The sequence below is a fragment of the Oncorhynchus clarkii genome, chromosome 24, assembly GCF_045791955.1.
Source record: "Oncorhynchus clarkii lewisi isolate Uvic-CL-2024 chromosome 24, UVic_Ocla_1.0, whole genome shotgun sequence".
Taxonomy (NCBI): Eukaryota; Metazoa; Chordata; class Actinopteri; order Salmoniformes; family Salmonidae; genus Oncorhynchus; species Oncorhynchus clarkii.
Window position 1 is genome coordinate 35,571,096 of NC_092170.1, and position 20,706 is coordinate 35,591,801.

Below are 20,706 nucleotides of genomic sequence, written 5' to 3' on the forward strand. Positions count from 1 at the left end.
TGACAAGTGGGACGCTACCCTAGAGAGGTTAACAGTTTTAGAAACTTCAGAGTGTTTTCCATCCAAATCTACCAATTATATGCATATCCTAGCTTCTGGGCCTGAGTAACAGGCAGTTTACTACCCAAGAGAGGTTCATATAAATGGCGCCAGAGAGGCGGGAAAAGAGGAATGTGTTGGGTGAGTACATGAAACAAAACAAATTACAAGTGTTGTTTCTGCAGGAGACGCATAGTGACGTGGTGAATGAAGTCGATTGGGGGCTCTGGTGGAAAGGGGGAAAGTGTGCTGAGCCATGGAGCAAATGTTAGTGCAGGGGTGGCAGTCTTTTTTGCACTGGGTCTGGCTGTTAAAATGTGCCCCTCAAATGGGAGGCTAGGGGACTAGATTGCTTGTAGTAAAAGCTGAAATGAACAACAGGGGTTTTATGTATGCACCTAACACAGGGAGAGAGAGAGGGGGCTTTTGTTTGGCTGTCTTAGACAGGAACTCTCACAGGTAGAACCTGAGGAGACGCTGGTGGTCAGCAGGGATTGGAACTGTACGATGGATTTTATGAAAGACAGAAATGGGGAGGAGCCTCATTCAGGCTCAGTGGGGGTGTTAAGGGACATCAATCAGTTTGACCAAGTGGATGTTTGGAGAACTAGACATTCCAACACAAGACAGTATACATGGGTGAAGGAGCACCACATAACCATGGAGCACCACATAACCATGGCTCGGCTGTCTATTTCACCAGGGCCTCGCCATGCATCCTATTGGAAGTTTAATGTAAAGATCTTAGAAGATGCCACTTTTGCTCAGGTGTCCAGACTTTTTGGGAAAGTTGGGGGCAGAAAAGAGAGGAGTATTATTTTCTGAGTCAATAGTGGGATGTGGGAAAAGTGAAAATGTTTTTTTTTCTGTCAACAGTACACAGCTCTCTCATCCTCAGAGGCTAGGAGAGTATTTTGGGGGAAGTCAAGCGTAGTATCAGTGAGGTGGAGGTAGAGCTGGTGGGGCAAGGAAATGTAGTCCTCCAGGCTAATTTAGCTGAATTACATAGGGACCTGGTCAGTTTTTTCCAGGTTAAAGCAAAGGGAGCACTTGTAAGAGCTAGGTTCTCCATCCTCAAGAAGATGGAAGCTCCCAGGTCCTCCTTCTTTGGTTTGGAAAGACAGAGTGGTGAAGCCAAGGGTATGCAATGTCTACGGCTGTCTGATGGGCGGGTGACCTCTGTGGTGGGGGAGATGCAGCTGTCTGATGGGCGGATGACCTCTGTGGTGGGGGAGATGCGGACTGTGGAGTTTTATACTGAGTTGTATAGGGCAGAACTGTGTGATCCTATGTGTGCTCAGGTTTTGTTTGCAGAACTCCCTAAGCTCTCTCTGGAACAGAGGGATGAAATGGACATTCCGCTGTTGTCCCATGAACTGGCAGAGGCCGGAACCCAGATGTCCCCCAGCCTTGCACCGGGGGTCGATGGACTCCCAGTGGAGTTTAATAAAAACAATTCTGGGGAATAATTGGACTGGACTTATTTTGCATGTTGCGTGAATGCGTCAGAGAGTTGCCGATGAGCTGTCGTCGGGCGGCTCTGACTCTCCATCCCAAAAATCTGTACTTGTGTGAACTTAAGAACTGGAGGCCTGTGGCATTGGTCTGTGCGGACTACAAGCTATTTGCCAAGGTCCTCGCTAACATACTGAAGTCCCATCTGGACTAGATAGTACATGAGGACCAAACATATTCTGTACCGGGATGCTCAATCACGGGCAACTTGTTCTTAGTCAGGGACGTGTTGGATTAGAGTTTCTAATGTGAACTTTAGACTGGTCTCTTTAGACCAAGAGAATACTTTTGATAGAGTGGACCATGAGTATCTGTTTAATGCAATTCATGTCTCTGTTGGAATGTCTATGTGAGAGGTTAGGGGTGGAGTTTACTGTTGGGATGTTTGTAATGGTGTACAAGGAAAAGGCCAAATGTGTGTTTGCTCAGGCAAAGTTGGCTATTTAGCTAACAAGGAGGAACAAGGTCAAAGGTGGAGGGATAACAGACCCTTTACTATTATCTAATGCGATGGTCTCTGCACCTTATAGTGGCTTGCAAAGGTATTCACCCCCTTGGCATTTTCCCCACAGTTGGACTTTATTTAACTAATAATGTGTCTTCTGAAGGTAATTGGTTGCACCAGATCTTATTTAGGGACTTCAAAGCAAAGGGGGTGAATACATAATCACACACCACTTTTCAGTTTTTTGGAGGGGGGGATTTTTTTAAACAAGTTATTTTTCTAATTTCACTTCACCAATTTGGACTATTTTGTGGATGTCCATTACGTGAAATCCAAATAAACATCCATTCAAATTACAAGTGCAACAAGATAGGAAAAACGCCAAGGGGGATGAATACTTTCGCAAGGCACTCTAGGTTGGAATTTAAGTTCTATAGATTTATAACAAGTGTGTAGATGTTTCAGGAGATATGGAATGTTGGGGGGGCTGTCTGTACAGCTGTGGAAGATGGGTTGGATATACGGCTGTGGAAGATGGGTTGGATGTACAGCTGTGGAAGATGGGTTGGATGTACAGCTGTGGAAGATGGGTTGGACAGCTGTGGAAGATGGGTTGGATATACAGCTGTGGAAGATGGGTTGGATGTACAGCTGTGGAAGATGGGTTGGATGTACAGCTGTGGAAGATGGGTTGGATGTACAGCTGTGGAAGATGGGTTGGATGTACAGCTGTGGAAGATGGGTTGGATGTACAGCTGTGGAAGATGGGTTGGATGTACAGCTGTGGAAGATGGGTTGGATGTAGAGCTGTGGAAGATGGGTTGGATGTACAGCTGTGGAAGATGGGTTGGATGTACAGCTGTGGAAGATGGGTTGGATGTACAGCTGTGGAAGATGGGTTGGATGTACAGCTGTGGAAGATGGGTTGGATGTACAGCTGTGGAAGATGGGTTGGATGTACAGCTGTGGAAGATGGGTTGGATATACGGCTGTGGAAGATGGGTTGGATATACGGCTGTGGAAGATGGGTTGGATGTACAGCTGTGGAAGATGGGTTGGATGTACAGCTGTGGAAGATGGGTTGGATGTACAGCTGTGGAAGATGGGTTGGATGTACAGCTGTGGAAGATGGGTTGGATGTACAGCTGTGGAAGATGGGTTGGATGTACAGCTGTGGAAGATGGGTTGGATATACGGCTGTGGAAGATGGGTTGGATGTACAGCTGTGGAAGATGGGTTGGATGTACAGCTGTGGAAGATGGGTTGGATGTACAGCTGTGGAAGATGGGTTGGATGTACAGCTGTGGAAGATGGGTTGGATGTACAGCTGTGGAAGATGGGTTGGATGTACAGCTGTGGAAGATGGGTTGGATGTACAGCTGTGGAAGATGGGTTGGATGTACAGCTGTGGAAGATGGGTTGGATGTACAGCTGTGGAAGATGGGTTGGATGTACAGCTGTGGAAGATGGGTTGGATATACAGCTGTGGAAGATGGGTTGGATGTACAGCTGTGGAAGATGGGTTGGATATACAGCTGTGGAAGATGGGTTGGATGTACAGCTGTGGAAGATGGGTTGGATATACGGCTGTGGAAGATGGGTTGGATGTACAGCTGTGGAAGATGGGTTGGATGTACAGCTGTGGAAGATGGGTTGGATATACGGCTGTGGAAGATGGGTTGGATATACGGCTGTGGAAGTGGGGAGGTTTTGGTTATTTTGATGTGTGGTTTGTTTTGTATCAGGGGTAAAGGGCAAGGTGAGTAGGCAGTACAGGGGATATTTGTTTTTTAAAATTGGGGTTTTAATGAAATGAGGATGTATCATTAAAGAAAACCTAAAAATCTCTCTCTCACCCTCTCTCTGTCTCTCCCACTAGGAGGAGTGTAGACAGCTGTCCAGTATGCTGGACAGTGAGGTGTCCTCTCTGCTGTGTGTCCCTGTGGTTAGCAGAGCAACTGGCCAGGTAGTTGCACTAGCCTGCGCCTTCAACAAGCAGGGAGGACAACGGTGAGACACGCGCACATGCACACACACACACACACACACACACAGTGAGGAGAATGCATTCTAATAGACCTCTGGGTTCAAGAGATAACAGAACAGCTCCAGTGGCAGAGGACCAATGAGAGGTCGGCACCCTTAGGTGTGTGTACCAGACGATGCCCCATTAATCAATATGTTTGAGTGTTTCTCCACAGCCCCTACAACAGGAGTTTCAAACCTGCCCTGGATACACACTGCCAACACACACACACGTATGCCAAGCCAACACGCCAACTGGCCAACTCAGCAGACACACAGACATTCTCAAGGGGCTCTCTCACACACATACACACACACACACACACACACACACACACACACACACACACACACACACACACACACACACAGAGTGTAACAGAGAGGGAGGTGAAGTATTGCTAAGGACAACAGTAATCCCAGTAAGCTCTCTGCTGACGTTTTGGCTCTAGACTCTGAAAACATTTATCTTCCTGCTTCTGTCATATCTCTTCTCTCTCACTTCCTCCTCATCTGCTTTTCCCTTCCTCTGTTCCTGCCTCTTCCAGTCTGCTTTTCCCTTCCTGTCTGTTCCTGCCTCTTCCAGTCTGTTCCTGCCTCTTCCAGTCTGCTTTCCCCTTCCTCTGTTCCTGCCTCTTCCAGTCTGTTCCTGCCTCTTCCAGTCTGCTTTTCCCCTTCCTCTGTTCCTGCCTCTTCCAGTCTGCTTTTCCCCTTCCTCTGTTCCTGCCTCTTCCAGTCTGCTTTTCCCTTCCTCTGTTCCTGCCTCTTCCAGTCTGCTTTTCCCCTTCCTCTGTTCCTGCCTCTTCCAGTCTGCTTTTCCCTTCCTCTGTTCCTGCCTCTTCCTGTCTGTTCCTGCCTCTTCCAGTCTGCTTTTTCCCTTCCTCTGTTCCTGCCTCTTCCAGTCTGCTTTTCCGTTCCTCTGTTCCTGCCTCTTCCAGTCTGCTTTTCCCCTTCCTCTGTTCCCGCCTCTTCCTGCCTCTTCCCGTCTGTTCCCGCCTCTTCCCGTCTGTTCCCACCTCTTCCCGTCTGTTCCCGCCTTTGCCCATCTGTTCCCGCCTCTTCCCGCCTGTTCCCGCCTCTTCCCGTCTGTTCCCGCCTCTTCCCGTCTGTTCCCGTCTGTTCCCGCCTCTTCCCGTCTGTTCCCGCCTCTTCCCGCCTCTTCCTGTCTGCCACTGCCACTTCCCGTCTGTTCCTGCCTCTTCCTGTCTGTTCCTGCCTCTTCCAGTCTGCTTTTCCCTTCCTCTGTTCCCGCCTCTTCCTGCCTCTTCCCGTCTGTTCCCACTTCTTCCCGTCTGTTCCCGCCTCTTCCCGCCTCTTCCCATCTGTTCCCGCCTCTTCCCGCCTGTTTCCGCCTCTTCCCCTCTGTTCCCGCCTCTTCCCGTCTGTTCCCGCCTCTTCCCGTCTGTTCCCGCCTCTTCCCGTCTGTTCCCGTCTGTTCCCGTCTGTTCCCGCCTCTTCCCGCCTCTTCCCGCCTCTTCCCGTCTGCCACTGTCACTTCCTGTCTGTTCCCGCCTCTTCCTGTCTGTTCCCGCCTCTTCCCATCTGTTCCCGCCTCTTCCCGCCTGTTTCCGCCTCTTCCTGTCTGTTCCCGCCTCTTCCCGTCTGTTCCCGCCTCTTCCCGTCTGTTTCCGCCTCTTCCCGTATGTTCCCGTCTGTTCCCGCCTCTTCCCGTCTGTTCCCGTCTGTTCCCGCCTGTTCCCGTCTGTTCCCGCCTCTTCCCGCCTCTTCCCGTCTGCCACTGCCACTTCCCGTCTGTTCCCGCCTCTTCCCGTCTGTTCCCGCCTCTTCCCGTCTGCCACTGCCTCTTCCCGTCTGTTCCCGCCTCTTCCCGCCTCTTCCCGTCTGCCACTGCCACTTCCCGTCTGTTCCTGCCACTTCCCGTCTGTTCCTGCCTCTTCCTGTCTGTTCCTGCCTCTTCCCGTCTGCCACTGACCCTTCCCGTCTGTTCCTGCCACTTCCCGTCTGTTCCTGCCTCTTCCTGTCTGTTCCTGCCTCTTCCCGTCTGCCACTGCCTCTTCCTGTCTGTTCCTGCCTCTTCCTGTCTGTTCCTGCCTCTTCCTGTCTGTTCCTGCCTCTTCCTGTCTGTTCCTGCCTCTTCCCGTCTGTTCCTGCCTCTTCCCGTCTGTTCCTGCCTCTTCCTGTCTGTTCCTGCCTCTTCCTGTCTGTTCCTGCCTCTTCATGTCTGTTCCTGCCTCTTCCCGTCTGTTCCTGCCTCTTCCCGCCACTTTCCGTCTGTTCCTGCCTCTTCCTGTCTGTTCCTGCCTCTTCCTGTCTGTTCCTGCCTCTTCCTGTCTGTTCCTGCCTCTTCCTGTCTGTTCCTGCCTCTTCCCGTCTGTTCCTGCCTCTTCCTGTCTGTTCCTGCCTCTTCCTGTCTGTTCCTGCCTCTTCCTGTCTGTTCCTGCCTCTTCCCGTCTGTTCCTGCCTCTTCCCGCCACTTTACGTCTGTTCCTGCCTCTTCCTGTCTGTTCCTGCCTCTTCCTGTCTGTTCCTGCCTCTTCCTGTCTGTTCCTGCCTCTTCCTGTCTGTTCCTGCCTCTTTCCGTCTGTTCCTGCCTCTTCCCGTCTGTTCCCGCCTCTTCCTGTCTGTTCCTGCCTCTTCCTGTCTGTTCCTGCCTCTTCCTGTCTGTTCCTGCCTCTTCCTGTCTGTTCCTGCCTCTTCCCGTCTGTTCCTGCCTCTTCCCGTCTGTTCCCGCCTCTTCCTGTCTGTTCCTGCCTCTTCCTGTCTGTTCCTGCCTCTTCCTGTCTGTTCCTGCCTCTTCCTGTCTGTTCCTGCCTCTTCCCGTCTGTTCCTGCCTCTTCCCGCCACTTTCCGTCTGTTCCTGCCTCTCCCTGTCTGTTCCTGCCTCTTCCTGTCTGTTCCTGCCTCTTCCAGGCTGTTCCTGCCTCTTCCTGTCTGTTCCCGCCTCTTCCCGTCTGTTCCTGCCTCTTCCCGCCACTTTCCGTCTGTTCCTGCCTCTTCCCGTCTGTTCCTGCCTCTTCCTGTCTGTTCCTGCCTCTTCCTGTCTGTTCCCGCCTCTTCCCGTCTGTTCCTGCCTCTTCCCGTCTGTTCCTGCCTCTTCCTGTCTGTTCCTGCCTCTTCCTGTCTGTTCCTGCCTCTTCCCGCCACTTCCCGTCTGTTCCTGCCACTTCCCGTCTGTTCCTGCCTCTTCCTGTCTGTTCCTGCCTCTTCCTGTCTGTTCCTGCCTCTTCCTGTCTGTTCCTGCCTCTCTTTCTCTGTTAGTTATACATTTCTAATCATATTATAGTGGCTGGAGATTAAAGCCACTCATCTCTTCGTTTCAAAGAGTTATTACCCCTCAACACACACATTCTCTCACACACACACACACACACACACACACACACACACACACACACACACACACACACACACACACACACACACACACACAGTGACAGGATCTTGGCTAGAATCTGAGAGGAAGACATCCCATAGTATCCTCAGTGGGGGCTAATGATAGGGCTGAATACAGTCTCCATAGTAACACTGACAGACTGGATATGTAGGGGATTATTAGTGAACTGTGTAGCAGATGAGTTTATCCTCTTATTTCTGCTATTTCCAGTATAACTTACTCCTTTTTCCTATCCTTCTTTCCCATTATCCCTCTCGTTATCCTTCTTTCCCATTATCCCTCTCATTATCCTTCTTTCCAATCATCCCTCTATTTCATCTCTCATCATCCCTCTCTCATCCTCCCTCTCATCATCCATCTCTCTCATCATACCTCTCTCATCCTCCCTCTCTCCCATCATCCCTCTCTCTCATCATCCCTCTCTCATCATCCTTCTCTGTCATCCTCCCTCTCATCATCCCTCTCTCATCATCCTTCTCTTTCATCCCCCCTCTCATCATCCTTCTCTGTCATCCTCCCTCTCATCATCCTTCTCTTTCATCCTCCCTCTCATCATCCTTCTCTGTCATCCTCCCTCTCATCATCCCTCTTTCTCATTCATCTCTCATCTGTATCTTCCTCTGATTCCTCTCATCATCCCTCTCTCATCATCCTTCTCTGTCATCATCCCTCTCTCATCATCTCTATCTTCCTCTGATTCCTCTCATCATCCCTCTCTCATCATCTGTATCTTCCTCTGATTCCTCTCATCCTCCCTCTCATCATCCCTCTCTCTCATCCCTCTCTCTAATCATCCCACTCTCTCATCATCCCTCTCTCATCATCTGTATCTTCCTCTGATTCCTCTCTCCCACCTGCCTACCATCCCTGGATGGTGTTGGTGTTGTAGGGCGGGGCTAATCATTAACCCCTCGAGGGCTGAAATACTGATGCTAGTTCATTGATTTGTTAATGTTGCTGATTGGCTTGGCGGGTTCACTCACCTGATGTCCCAGGTCTGAATCCGTCCCTGGTTAGTAGGAGAGAATGGAGACAGCACTATTTATCATGAATTGAACCTTTAATTCAGAGTCCATTTTTCCACCTCCCTCCCTCCATCCCTCCCTCCCTCCCTCTGTCCCGCCATCCCTACCCCCTCCATCCCTCCCTCCCTCTGTCCCTCCATCCCTCCCCCCTCCATCCCTCTGTCCCCCCCTCCATCCCTCCCTCCCTCTGTCCCCCCCTCCACCCCCCCCCCCTCCATCCCTCCATCCCTCCCTCCCTCTGTCCCCCCCTCCATCCCTCCATCCCTCCCTCCCTCTGTCCCTCCATCCCTCTGTCCCCCCCTCCATCCCTCCATCCCTCCCCCCTCCATCCCTCTGTCCCTCCATCCCTCCCTCTGTCCCTCCATCCATCTTTCACCTCAGTTGTCAGTCAACAGCCCCCACTCTACTCCACTTTCCTCTAAATATCTCTATCAATCACACTTGTCCCTTTCCACCTCTATTACACTCTCTCCATCTGTCTCTCATTCAACTCTCTCATCCCCTTCCCGGTTCGATCCTCCTATCACATACCGTTTGTTCTGCCAGACAGATATCTGATGCTTCCAGGCTTAGAGGAATCTGCATTCCAGATAGCCTACTGATTCTTTGTGCCAACAAGCCAATCAGGGTCTAGCGCCAGCCTACTGTCAGAAACATCCCAGACTCAGAGGTTGAGTTTCTCTAGAGTGGTGATTTAGGGATGAGGGAATCGTTTTTCCTGATTATGTGACCTGACCTGAAAAAGAAATCCTTCAAAATCAAGTCCTCTAGTCTAGAATGACCACAGTTTTTCCCTAGTATTGTCGTTCTGCTGGTCTCTCCTCTATAGTGATCAGAGTGGTGAGGTGTTGCCATCTGCAGGCAGAGTTGTGTAACTGATGTTATTGTAACAGCTGAGGCATTTAGTCTATCCCTCTGGCCTGTTTAAACACATATTATTCTATTGATCAGTCAACTTTTCTCCACTTTGGAATTCAATGTTTCATTTTTGATACAAATGTGTTCTCTCTGTGTAGACACACAGAGGCGGATGAACATACGATCCAGCACTGCTTCTGTTACACCTCCACTGTCCTCACCTCCACACTGGCCTTCCAGAAAGAACAGAAACTCAAAGTGGAGTGTCAGGCACTGTTACAGGTGGCCAAGAATCTCTTCACACATCTGGGTGAGTTACCCTCCCTTCTCTGCACTTCTTCCCTCTCCTCTCCTCTCCATCTCCTCTCCTCTCCTCTTCATCTCTTCTCCTCTCATCTTCCTCTTCCTCTCCATCTCTTCTCCATCTCTGTTCTTTTCTCTATTTTCTCTCTTCTCTACTATTTTATTCGCTTCTCTCGTCTCCTCTTGTCTCCTCCTTTTCTCTTCACTCCTCCGGCTCAGATCGAATCCCTACAGACTGATAATACAACCCTACTTGTGGTAGATCAGCCTGTTGATTCATCCATCCCCACCCTGTGTGTGCTCTCTCTCTCTCCCCCCCTCTCTCTCTCTGTAGATGATGTGTCTGTGCTGTTGCAAGAGATTATAGTTGAGGCCAGGAACCTCAGTGATGCAGAGATGTGAGTTCTTGATGTAACACAACCTACACCAGCTAACATGCTTTCCAGAATAACTCATGCGGAGGAAAATATAATAGAATACTTATTCTCTCTCTCTGTCTATAGTTGTTCTGTGTTCCTACTGGATCAAGTTAGCCATGAGCTGGTTGCCAAGGTGTTTGATGGGGGTGTGGTCAGTGATGATGAGGTAGAACACATGTATAGAACTTCTCTGTTTGACAATTACAAAGATTACAATGATGATGATGCCGATGACGACGAAGAGGAAGATTCTAAAGATAGTCTGTGTGTGCAGAAGGAGTTCCGTATCCCTGCGGACCAAGGCATAGCGGGTCACGTAGCTATGACTGGGCAGATCCTGAACATTAAGGATGCGTACTCCCACCCTCTGTTCTACCGAGGAGTGGACGACAGCACCGGGTTTAGAACACGGAACATCCTCTGCTTCCCCATCAAGGACGAGAACAACGGTGAGAACTAAACTCACACTACTGGTGTTAACATCTAAACTAACACTACTGGTGTTAACAACTAAACTCACACTACTGGTGTTAACATCTAAACTAACACTACTGGTGTTAACATCTAAACTAACACTACTGGTGTTAACAACTAAACTAACACTACTGGTGTTAACAACTAAACTAACACTACTGGTGTTAACAACTAAACTAACACTACTGGTGTTAACAACTAAACTAACACTACTGGTGTTAACAACTAAACTAACACTACTGGTGTTAACATCTAAACTAACACTACTGGTGTTAACAACTAAACTAACACTACTGGTGTTAACAACTAAACTAACACTACTGGTGTTAACAACTAAACTAACACACTAACACCTATGCTGCTCCATTTCTCATCACCCTCTTTCAATTCAAGGGGCTTTATTGGCATGGGAAACATCTGTTAACATTGCCAAAGCAAGTGAAGTAGATAATATACAAAAGTGAAATAAACAATAAAAATGAACAGTAAACATTACACTCGGAATAAAGACATTACAAATGCAATATTATGTATATATATGGTGGTGTAACGATGTACAAATGGTTAAGGGTACACAAGGGAAATAAATAAATGTAAATATGGATTATATACATGTATTTACAATTGTGTTTGTTCTTCACTGGTTGACATTTTCTTGTGGCAACAGGTCACAAATCTTTCTCTCTCTGTCTCTCTCTCATTTCTACCTCTCCCTCTATGTCTCTCTCTCACCCCCTTTCTCTCTTTCAGAGGTGATTGGGGTGGCTGAGTTGGTCAATAAGACTAATGGACCGTGGTTTAACCGATTCGATGAGGACCTGGCCACTGCTTTCTCCATCTACTGTGGAATCAGCATCGCACACGTGAGTCAGACACACTACCCAAAGCTACACAAGAACCGCTGATCTCTGACATTCTAGTTATGCGGAAGTCACACAGAGTGTTTTAAACAGTAGGATAAGAGACTGATGGTTAGTGTCCTATTGATGTGGTGTGGATTTAGTCGTGGTCAGACTTGGTTGACTGACTGGTCTCTCCTGTATAATAATGTGGTTGACTGACTGGTCTCTCCTGTATAATAGTGTGGTTGACTGACTGGTCTCTCCTGTCTGTTAGTGTGGTTGACTGACTGGTCTCTCCTGTATAATAGTGTGGTTGATTGACTGGTCTCTCCTGTATGTTAATGTGGTTGACTGACTGGTCTCTCCTGTATAATAGTGTGGTTGACTGACTGGTCTCTCCTGTATAATAGTGTGGTTGACTGACTGGGCTCTCCTGTATAATAGTGTGGTTGACTGACTGGTCTCTCCTGTATAATAGTGTGGTTGACTGACTGGTCTCTCCTGTATAATAGTGTGGGTCTCTCCTGTATAATAGTGTGGTTGACTGACTGGTCTCTCCTGTATAATTGTGTGGTTGACTGACTGGTCTCTCCTGTATAATAATGTGATTGACTGACTGGTCTCTCCTGTATAATTGTGTGGTTGACTGACTGGTCTCTCCTGTATAATAATGTGGTTGACTGACTGGTCTCTCCTGTATAATAGTGTGGTTGACTGACTGGTCTCTCCTGTATGTTAATGTGGTTGACTGACTGGTCTCTCCTGTATGTTAGTGTGGTTGACTGACTGGTCTCTCCTGTATAATAATGTGGTTGACTGACTGGTCTCTCCTGTATAATAATGTGGTTGACTGATGGGTCTCTCCTGTATGTTAATGTGGTTGACTGACTGGTCTCTCCTGTATGTTAATGTGGTTGACTGACTGGTCTCTACTGTATGTTAATGTGGTTGACTGACTGGTCTCTCCTGTATAATAATGTGGTTGACTGACTGGTCTCTCCTGTATAATTGTGTGGTTGACTGACTGGTCTCTCCTGTGTGTTCAGTCTCTTCTGTATAAGAAGGTCCATGAGGCTCAGTTCAGATCCCACCTGGCCAATGAGATGATGATGTACCACATGAAGGTAAAACACACACACACTACCCCCCCAACACACACACAGACATCAAGTGCAGCAGTAATGTGTGTGTGTGTGTGTGTGCGCGTGTGTAGGTTTCAGAGCAGGAAGTGGCCCAGCTGTTGGAAACTGGGCTGGAGCCAGTGGATGAGATTCATCCCTTATTCGCTGAGTTCACCTACACACCCCGCTCACTACCTGACGACAACACACCCATGGTAAGACAAGCAGACAGAGAAAGAGTGTGTATGTACGTGGAGAATGCTGAGGGGAGGACAGCTCATAATAATGGCTGAAACAGAGCGATTGAATGGCATCAAACCATGTTTGATGTATTTTATAACATTCCACCGATTCCGCTCCAGTCATTACTAAAAGCCTGTCCTCCCCATTTAAGGCGACACCAGCCTCCTGTGGTGTGTGTCCATGCAAATCCACAGAGATGTATAGTAGCCATAGAGAGGTATCCATAGAGATGTATCCATAGACAGGTATAGTATCCATAGAGATGTATAGTATCCATAGAGATGTATAGTATCCATAGAGATGTATAGTATCCATAGAGATGTATAGTATCCATCGAGATGTATAGTATCCAAAGAGATGTATCATCCATAGAGATGTATAGTATCCATAGAGATGTATAGTATCCATAGAGATGTATAGTATCCATAGAGATGTATAGTATCCATAGAGATGTATAGTATCCATAGAGATGTATAGTATCCATAGAGATGTATGGTTTCCATAGAGATGTATCATCCATAGAGATGTATAGTATCCATAGAGATGTACAGTATCCATAGAGATGTATAGTATCCATAGAGAGGTATAGTATCCATAGAGAGGTATAGTATCCATAGAGATGTATAGTATCCATAGAGATGTATAGTATCCATAGAGATGTATAGTATCCATAGAGATGTATCCATAGAGATATAGTATCCATAGAGATGTATAGTATCCATAGAGATGTATAGTATCCATAGAGATGTATAGTATCCAAAGAGATGTATAGTATCCATAGAGATGTATAGTATCCATAGAGAGGTATAGTATCCATAGAGATGTATCATCCATAGAGATGTATAGTATCCATAGAGATGTACAGTATCCATAGAGATGTACAGTATCCATAGAGATGTACAGTATCCATAGAGATGTACAGTATCCATAGAGATGTATAGTATCCATAGAGATGTATCCATAGAGATATAGTATCCATAGAGATGTACAGTATCCATAGAGATGTATAGTATCCATAGAGATGTATAGTATCCATAGAGATGTATAGTATCCAAAGAGATGTATAGTATCCATAGAGAGGTATAGTATCCATAGAGAGGTATAGTATCCATAGAGATGTATCATCCATAGAGATGTATAGTATCCATAGAGATGTATCCATAGAGATATAGTATCCATAGAGATTTACAGTATCCATAGAGAGGTATAGTATCCATAGAGAGGTATAGTATCCATAGAGATGTATAGTATCCAAAGAGATGTATAGTATCCATAGAGATGTATAGTATCCATAGAGATGTATAGTATCCATAGAGATGTATAGTATCCATAGAGATGTATAGTATCCATAGAGATGTATAGTATCCATAGAGATGTATAGTATCCATAGAGATGTATAGCATCCATAGAGATGTATGGTTTCATTAGAGATGTATAGTTTCCATAGAGATGTATAGTATCCATAGAGATGTATAGTATCCATAGAGATGTATCCATAGAGATGTATAGTATCGATAGAGATGTATAGTATCCATAGAGATGTATAGTATCCATAGAGATGTATAGTATCCATAGAGATGTATAGTATCCATAGAGATGTATAGTATCCATAGAGATGTATCATCCATAGAGATGTATAGTATCCATAGAGATGTATAGTATCCATAGAGATGTATAGTATCCATAGAGATGTATAGTATCCATAGAGATGTATAGTATCCATAGAGATGTATAGTATCCATAGAGATGTATAGTATCGATAGAGATGTATAGTATCCATAGAGATGTATCATCCAGAGATGTATAGTTTCCATAGAGATGTATCATCCATAGAGATGTATAGTATCCATAGAGATGTATAGAATCCATAGAGATGTATAGTATCCATAGAGATGTATCATCCATAGAGATGTATAGTATCCATAGAGATGTATAGTATCCATAGAGAGGTATAGTATCCATAGAGATGTATAGTATCCATAGAGATGTATAGTATCCATAGAGATGTATCATCCATAGAGATGTATAGTATCCATAGAGATGTATAGTATCCATAGAGATGTATAGTATCCATAGAGATGTATAGTATCCATAGAGATGTATAGTATCCATAGAGATGTATAGTATCCATAGAGATGTATCATCCATAGAGATGTATAGTATCCATAGAGATGTACAGTATCCATAGAGATGTATAGTATCCATAGAGATGTATAGTATCCATAGAGATAGTATCAGTCCATAGAGATGTATAGTATCCATAGAGATGTATAGCATCCATGGAGATGTATAGTATCAATAGAGATGTATAGTATCCATAGAGATGTATCCATAGAGATGTATATTATCCATAGAGATGTATAGTATCCATAGATATGTATAGTATCCATAGAGATGTATAGTATCCATAGAGATGTATAGTATCCATAGAGATGTATAGTATCCATAGAGATGTATAGTATCCATAGAGATGTATCCATAGAGATGTATAGTATCCATAGAGATGTATAGTATCCATAGAGATGTATAGTATCCATAGAGATGTATAGTATCCATAGAGATGTATAGTATCCATAGTGATGTATAGTATCTATAGAGATGTATAGTATCCATAGAGATGTATAGTATCCATAGAGATGTATCATCCATAGAGATGTATAGTATCCATAGAGATGTATAGTATCCATAGAGATGTATAGTATCCATAGAGATGTATAGTATCCATAGAGATGTATAGTATCCATAGAGATGTATAGTATCGATAGAGATGTATAGTATCCATAGAGATGTATAGTATCCATAGAGATGTATAGTATCGATAGAGATGTATAGCATCCATAGAGATGTATAGTATCCATAGAGATGTATAGTATCCATGGAGATGGATAGTATCCATAGAGATGTATAGTATCCATAGAGATGTATAGTATCCATAGAGATGTATAGTATCCATAGAGATGTATCATCCAGAGATGTATAGTTTCCATAGAGATGTATCATCCATAGAGATGTATAGTATCCATAGAGATGTATAGTATCCATAGAGATGTATAGTATCCATAGAGATGTATAGTATCCAAAGAGATGTATCATCCATAGAGATGTATAGTATCCATAGAGATGTATAGTATCCATAGAGATGTATAGTATCCATAGAGATGTATAGTATCCATAGAGATGTATAGTATCCATAGAGATGTATAGTATCCATAGAGATGTATGGTTTCCATAGAGATGTATAGTATCCATAGAGATGTACAGTATCCATAGAGATGTATAGTATCCATAGAGAGGTATAGTATCCATAGAGAGGTATAGTATCCATAGAGATGTATAGTATCCATAGAGATGTATAGTATCCATAGAGATGTATAGTATCCATAGAGATGTATCCATAGAGATATAGTATCCATAGAGATGTATAGTATCCATAGAGATGTATAGTATCCATAGAGATGTATAGTATCCAAAGAGATGTATAGTATCCATAGAGATGTATAGTATCCATAGAGAGGTATAGTATCCATAGAGATGTATCATCCATAGAGATGTATAGTATCCATAGAGATGTACAGTATCCATAGAGATGTACAGTATCCATAGAGATGTACAGTATCCATAGAGATGTACAGTATCCATAGAGATGTACAGTATCCATAGAGATGTATAGTATCCATAGAGATGTATCCATAGAGATATAGTATCCATAGAGATGTACAGTATCCATAGAGATGTATAGTATCCATAGAGATGTATAGTATCCATAGAGATGTATAGTATCCAAAGAGATGTATAGTATCCATAGAGAGGTATAGTATCCATAGAGAGGTATAGTATCCATAGAGATGTATCATCCATAGAGATGTATAGTATCCATAGAGATGTATCCATAGAGATATAGTATCCATAGAGATTTACAGTATCCATAGAGAGGTATAGTATCCATAGAGAGGTATAGTATCCATAGAGATGTATAGTATCCAAAGAGATGTATAGTATCCATAGAGATGTATAGTATCCATAGAGATGTATAGTATCCATAGAGATGTATAGTATCCATAGAGATGTATAGTATCCATAGAGATGTATAGTATCCATAGAGATGTATAGTATCCATAGAGATGTATAGCATCCATAGAGATGTATGCTTTCATTAGAGATGTATAGTTTCCATAGAGATGTATAGTATCCATAGAGATGTATAGTATCCATAGAGATGTATCCATAGAGATGTATAGTATCGATAGAGATGTATAGTATCCATAGAGATGTATAGTATCCATAGAGATGTATAGTATCCATAGAGATGTATAGTATCCATAGAGAGGTATAGTATCCATAGAGATGTATCATCCATAGAGATGTATAGTATCCATAGAGATGTATAGTATCCATAGAGATGTATAGTATCCATAGAGATGTATAGTATCCATAGAGATGTATAGTATCCATAGAGATGTATAGTATCCATAGAGATGTATAGTATCGATAGAGATGTATAGTATCCATAGAGATGTATCATCCAGAGATGTATAGTTTCCATAGAGATGTATCATCCATAGAGATGTATAGTATCCATAGAGATGTATAGAATCCATAGAGATGTATAGTATCCATAGAGATGTATCATCCATAGAGATGTATAGTATCCATAGAGATGTATAGTATCCATAGAGAGGTATAGTATCCATAGAGATGTATAGTATCCATAGAGATGTATAGTATCCATAGAGATGTATCATCCATAGAGATGTATAGTATCCATAGAGATGTATCATCCATAGAGATGTATAGTATCCATAGAGATGTATAGTATCCATAGAGATGTATAGTATCCATAGAGATGTATAGTATCCATAGAGATGTATAGTATCCATAGAGATGTATAGTATCCATAGAGATGTATCATCCATAGAGATGTATAGTATCCATAGAGATGTACAGTATCCATAGAGATGTACAGTATCCATAGAGATGTATAGTATCCATAGAGATGTATAGCATCCATGGAGATGTATAGTATCAATAGAGATGTATAGTATCCATAGAGATGTATCCATAGAGATGTATATTATCCATAGAGATGTATAGTATCCATAGATATGTATAGTATCCATAGAGATGTATAGTATCCATAGAGATGTATAGTATCCATAGAGATGTATAGTATCCATAGAGATGTATAGTATCCATAGAGATGTATAGTATCCATAGAGATGTATAGTATCCATAGAGATGTATCCATAGAGATGTATAGTATCCATAGAGATGTATAGTATCCATAGAGATGTATAGTATCCATAGAGATGTATAGTATCCATAGAGATGTATAGTATCCATAGAGATGTATAGTATCTATAGAGATGTATAGTATCCATAGAGATGTATAGTATCGATAGAGATGTATAGTATCCATAGAGATGTATAGTATCCATAGAGATGTATAGTATCGATAGAGATGTATAGCATCCATAGAGATGTATAGTATCCATAGAGATGTATAGTATCCATGGAGATGTATAGTATCCATAGAGATGTATAGTATCCATAGAGATGTATAGTATCGATAGAGATGTATAGTATCCATAGAGATGTATCATCCAGAGATGTATAGTTTCCATAGAGATGTATCATCCATAGAGATGTATAGTATCCATAGAGATGTATAGTATCCATAGAGATGTATCATCCATAGAGATGTATAGTATCCATAGAGATGTATAGTATCCATAGAGATGTATAGTATCCATAGAGATGTATAGTATCCATAGAGATGTATCATCCATAGAGATGTATAGTATCCATAGAGATGTATAGTATCCATAGAGATGTATAGTATCCATAGAGATGTATCATCCATAGAGATGTATAGTATCCATAGAGATGTATAGTATCCATAGAGATGTATAGTATCCATAGAGATGTATCATCCATAGAGATGTATCATCCATAGAGATGTATCATCCATAGAGATGTATCATCCATAGAGATGTATAGTATCCATAGAGATGTATAGTATCCATAGAGATGTATAGTATCCATAGAGATGTATCATCCATAGAGATGTATAGTATCCATAGAGATGTATAGTATCCATAGAGATGTATAGTATCCATAGAGATGTATAGTATCCATAGAGATGTATAGCATCCATGGAGATGTATAGTATCAATAGAGATGTATAGTATCCATAGAGATGTATAGTATCGATAGAGATGTATAGTATCCATAGAGATGTATCATCCAGAGATGTATAGTTTCCATAGAGATGTATCATCCATAGAGATGTATAGTATCCATAGAGATGTATAGTATCCATAGAGATGTATAGTATCCATAGAGATGTATCATCCATAGAGATGTATAGTATCCATAGAGATGTATAGTATCCATAGAGATGTATAGTATCCATAGAGATGTATCATCCATAGAGATGTATAGTATCCATAGAGATGTATCATCCATAGAGATGTATAGTAAACATAGAGATGTATAGTATCGATAGAGATGTATAGTATCGATAGAGATGTATAGTATCCATAGAGATGTATCATCCAGAGATGTATAGTTTCCATAGAGATGTATCATCCATAGAGATGTATAGTATCCATAGAGATGTATAGTATCCATAGAGATGTATAGTATCCATAGAGATGTATCATCCATAGAGATGTATAGTATCCATAGAGATGTATAGTATCCATAGAGATGTATCATCCATAGAGATGTATAGTATCCATAGAGATGTATAGTATCCATAGAGATGTATCATCCATAGAGATGTATCATCCATAGAGATGTATAGTATCCATAGAGATGTATAGTATCCATAGAGATGTATAGTATCCATAGAGATGTATAGTATCCATAGAGATGTATAGTATCCATAGAGATGTATAGTATCGATAGAGATGTATAGTATCCATAGAGATGTATCATCCAGAGATGTATAGTTTCCATAGAGATGTACAGTATCCATAGAGATGTATAGTATCCATAGAGATGTATAGTATCCATAGAGATGTATAGTATCCATAGAGATGTATCCATAGAGATATAGTATCCATAGAGATGTATAGTATCCATAGAGATGTATCATCCAGAGATGTATAGTTTCCATAGAGATGTACAGTATCCATAGAGATGTATAGTATCCATAGAGATGTATAGTATCCATAGAGATGTATAGTATCGATAGAGATGTATAGTATCCATAGAGATGTATAGTATCCATAGAGATGTATAGTATCCATAGAGATGTATAGTATCCATAGAGATGTATCCATAGAGATGTATAGTATCCATAGAGATGTATAGTATCCATAGAGATGTATAGTATCCATAGAGATGTATCCATATAGATGTATAGTATCCATAGAGATGTATAGTATCCATAGAGATGTATAGTATCCATAGAGATGTATCATCCATAGAGATGTATAGTATCCATAGAGATGTATAGTATCCATAGAGATGTATAGTATCCAAAGAGATGTATCATCCATAGAGATGTGTAGTATCCATAGAGATGTATAGTATCCATAGAGATGTATAGTATCCATAGAGATGTATAGTATCCATAGAGATGTATCATCCATAGAGATGTATAGTATCCATAGAGATGTATCCATAGAGATATAGTATCCATAGAGATGTACAGTATCCATAGAGATGTATAGTATCCATAGAGATGTATAGTATCCATAGAGATGTACAGTATCCATAGAGATGTATAGTATCCATAGAGATGTATCATCCATAGAGATGTATAGTATCCATAGAGATGTACAGTATCCATAGAGATGTATCATCCATAGAGATGTACAGTATCCATAGAGATGTATAGTATCCATAGAGATGTATAGTATCCATAGAGATGTATCATCCATAGAGATGTATCATCCATAGAGATGTATAGTATCCATAGAGATGTACAGTATCCATAGAGATGTATCATCCATAGAGATGTATAGTATCCATAGAGATGTATCATCCATAGAGAGGTATAGTATCCATAGAGATGTATAGTATCCATAGAGATG

At 42.7% G+C, this 20,706-nt stretch overlaps 1 protein-coding gene across 1 annotated transcript in view; it reads left to right on the top strand.

The window, feature by feature from the left end:
- The window catches only part of LOC139382376 (cGMP-dependent 3',5'-cyclic phosphodiesterase-like), a 224,980-nt gene that overhangs the window by 191,643 nt on the left and 12,631 nt on the right, over positions 1–20,706 (top strand). Inside the window, exons 13-20 of the mRNA XM_071126381.1 lie at positions 3,879–4,009; positions 9,421–9,572; positions 9,900–9,963; positions 10,069–10,150; positions 10,259–10,433; positions 11,209–11,321; positions 12,347–12,424; positions 12,514–12,636. Coding sequence (XP_070982482.1) covers positions 3,879–4,009; positions 9,421–9,572; positions 9,900–9,963; positions 10,069–10,150; positions 10,259–10,433; positions 11,209–11,321; positions 12,347–12,424; positions 12,514–12,636 — 918 coding nt within the window. The remainder of the gene's footprint in view (positions 1–3,878; positions 4,010–9,420; positions 9,573–9,899; positions 9,964–10,068; positions 10,151–10,258; positions 10,434–11,208; positions 11,322–12,346; positions 12,425–12,513; positions 12,637–20,706) is intronic.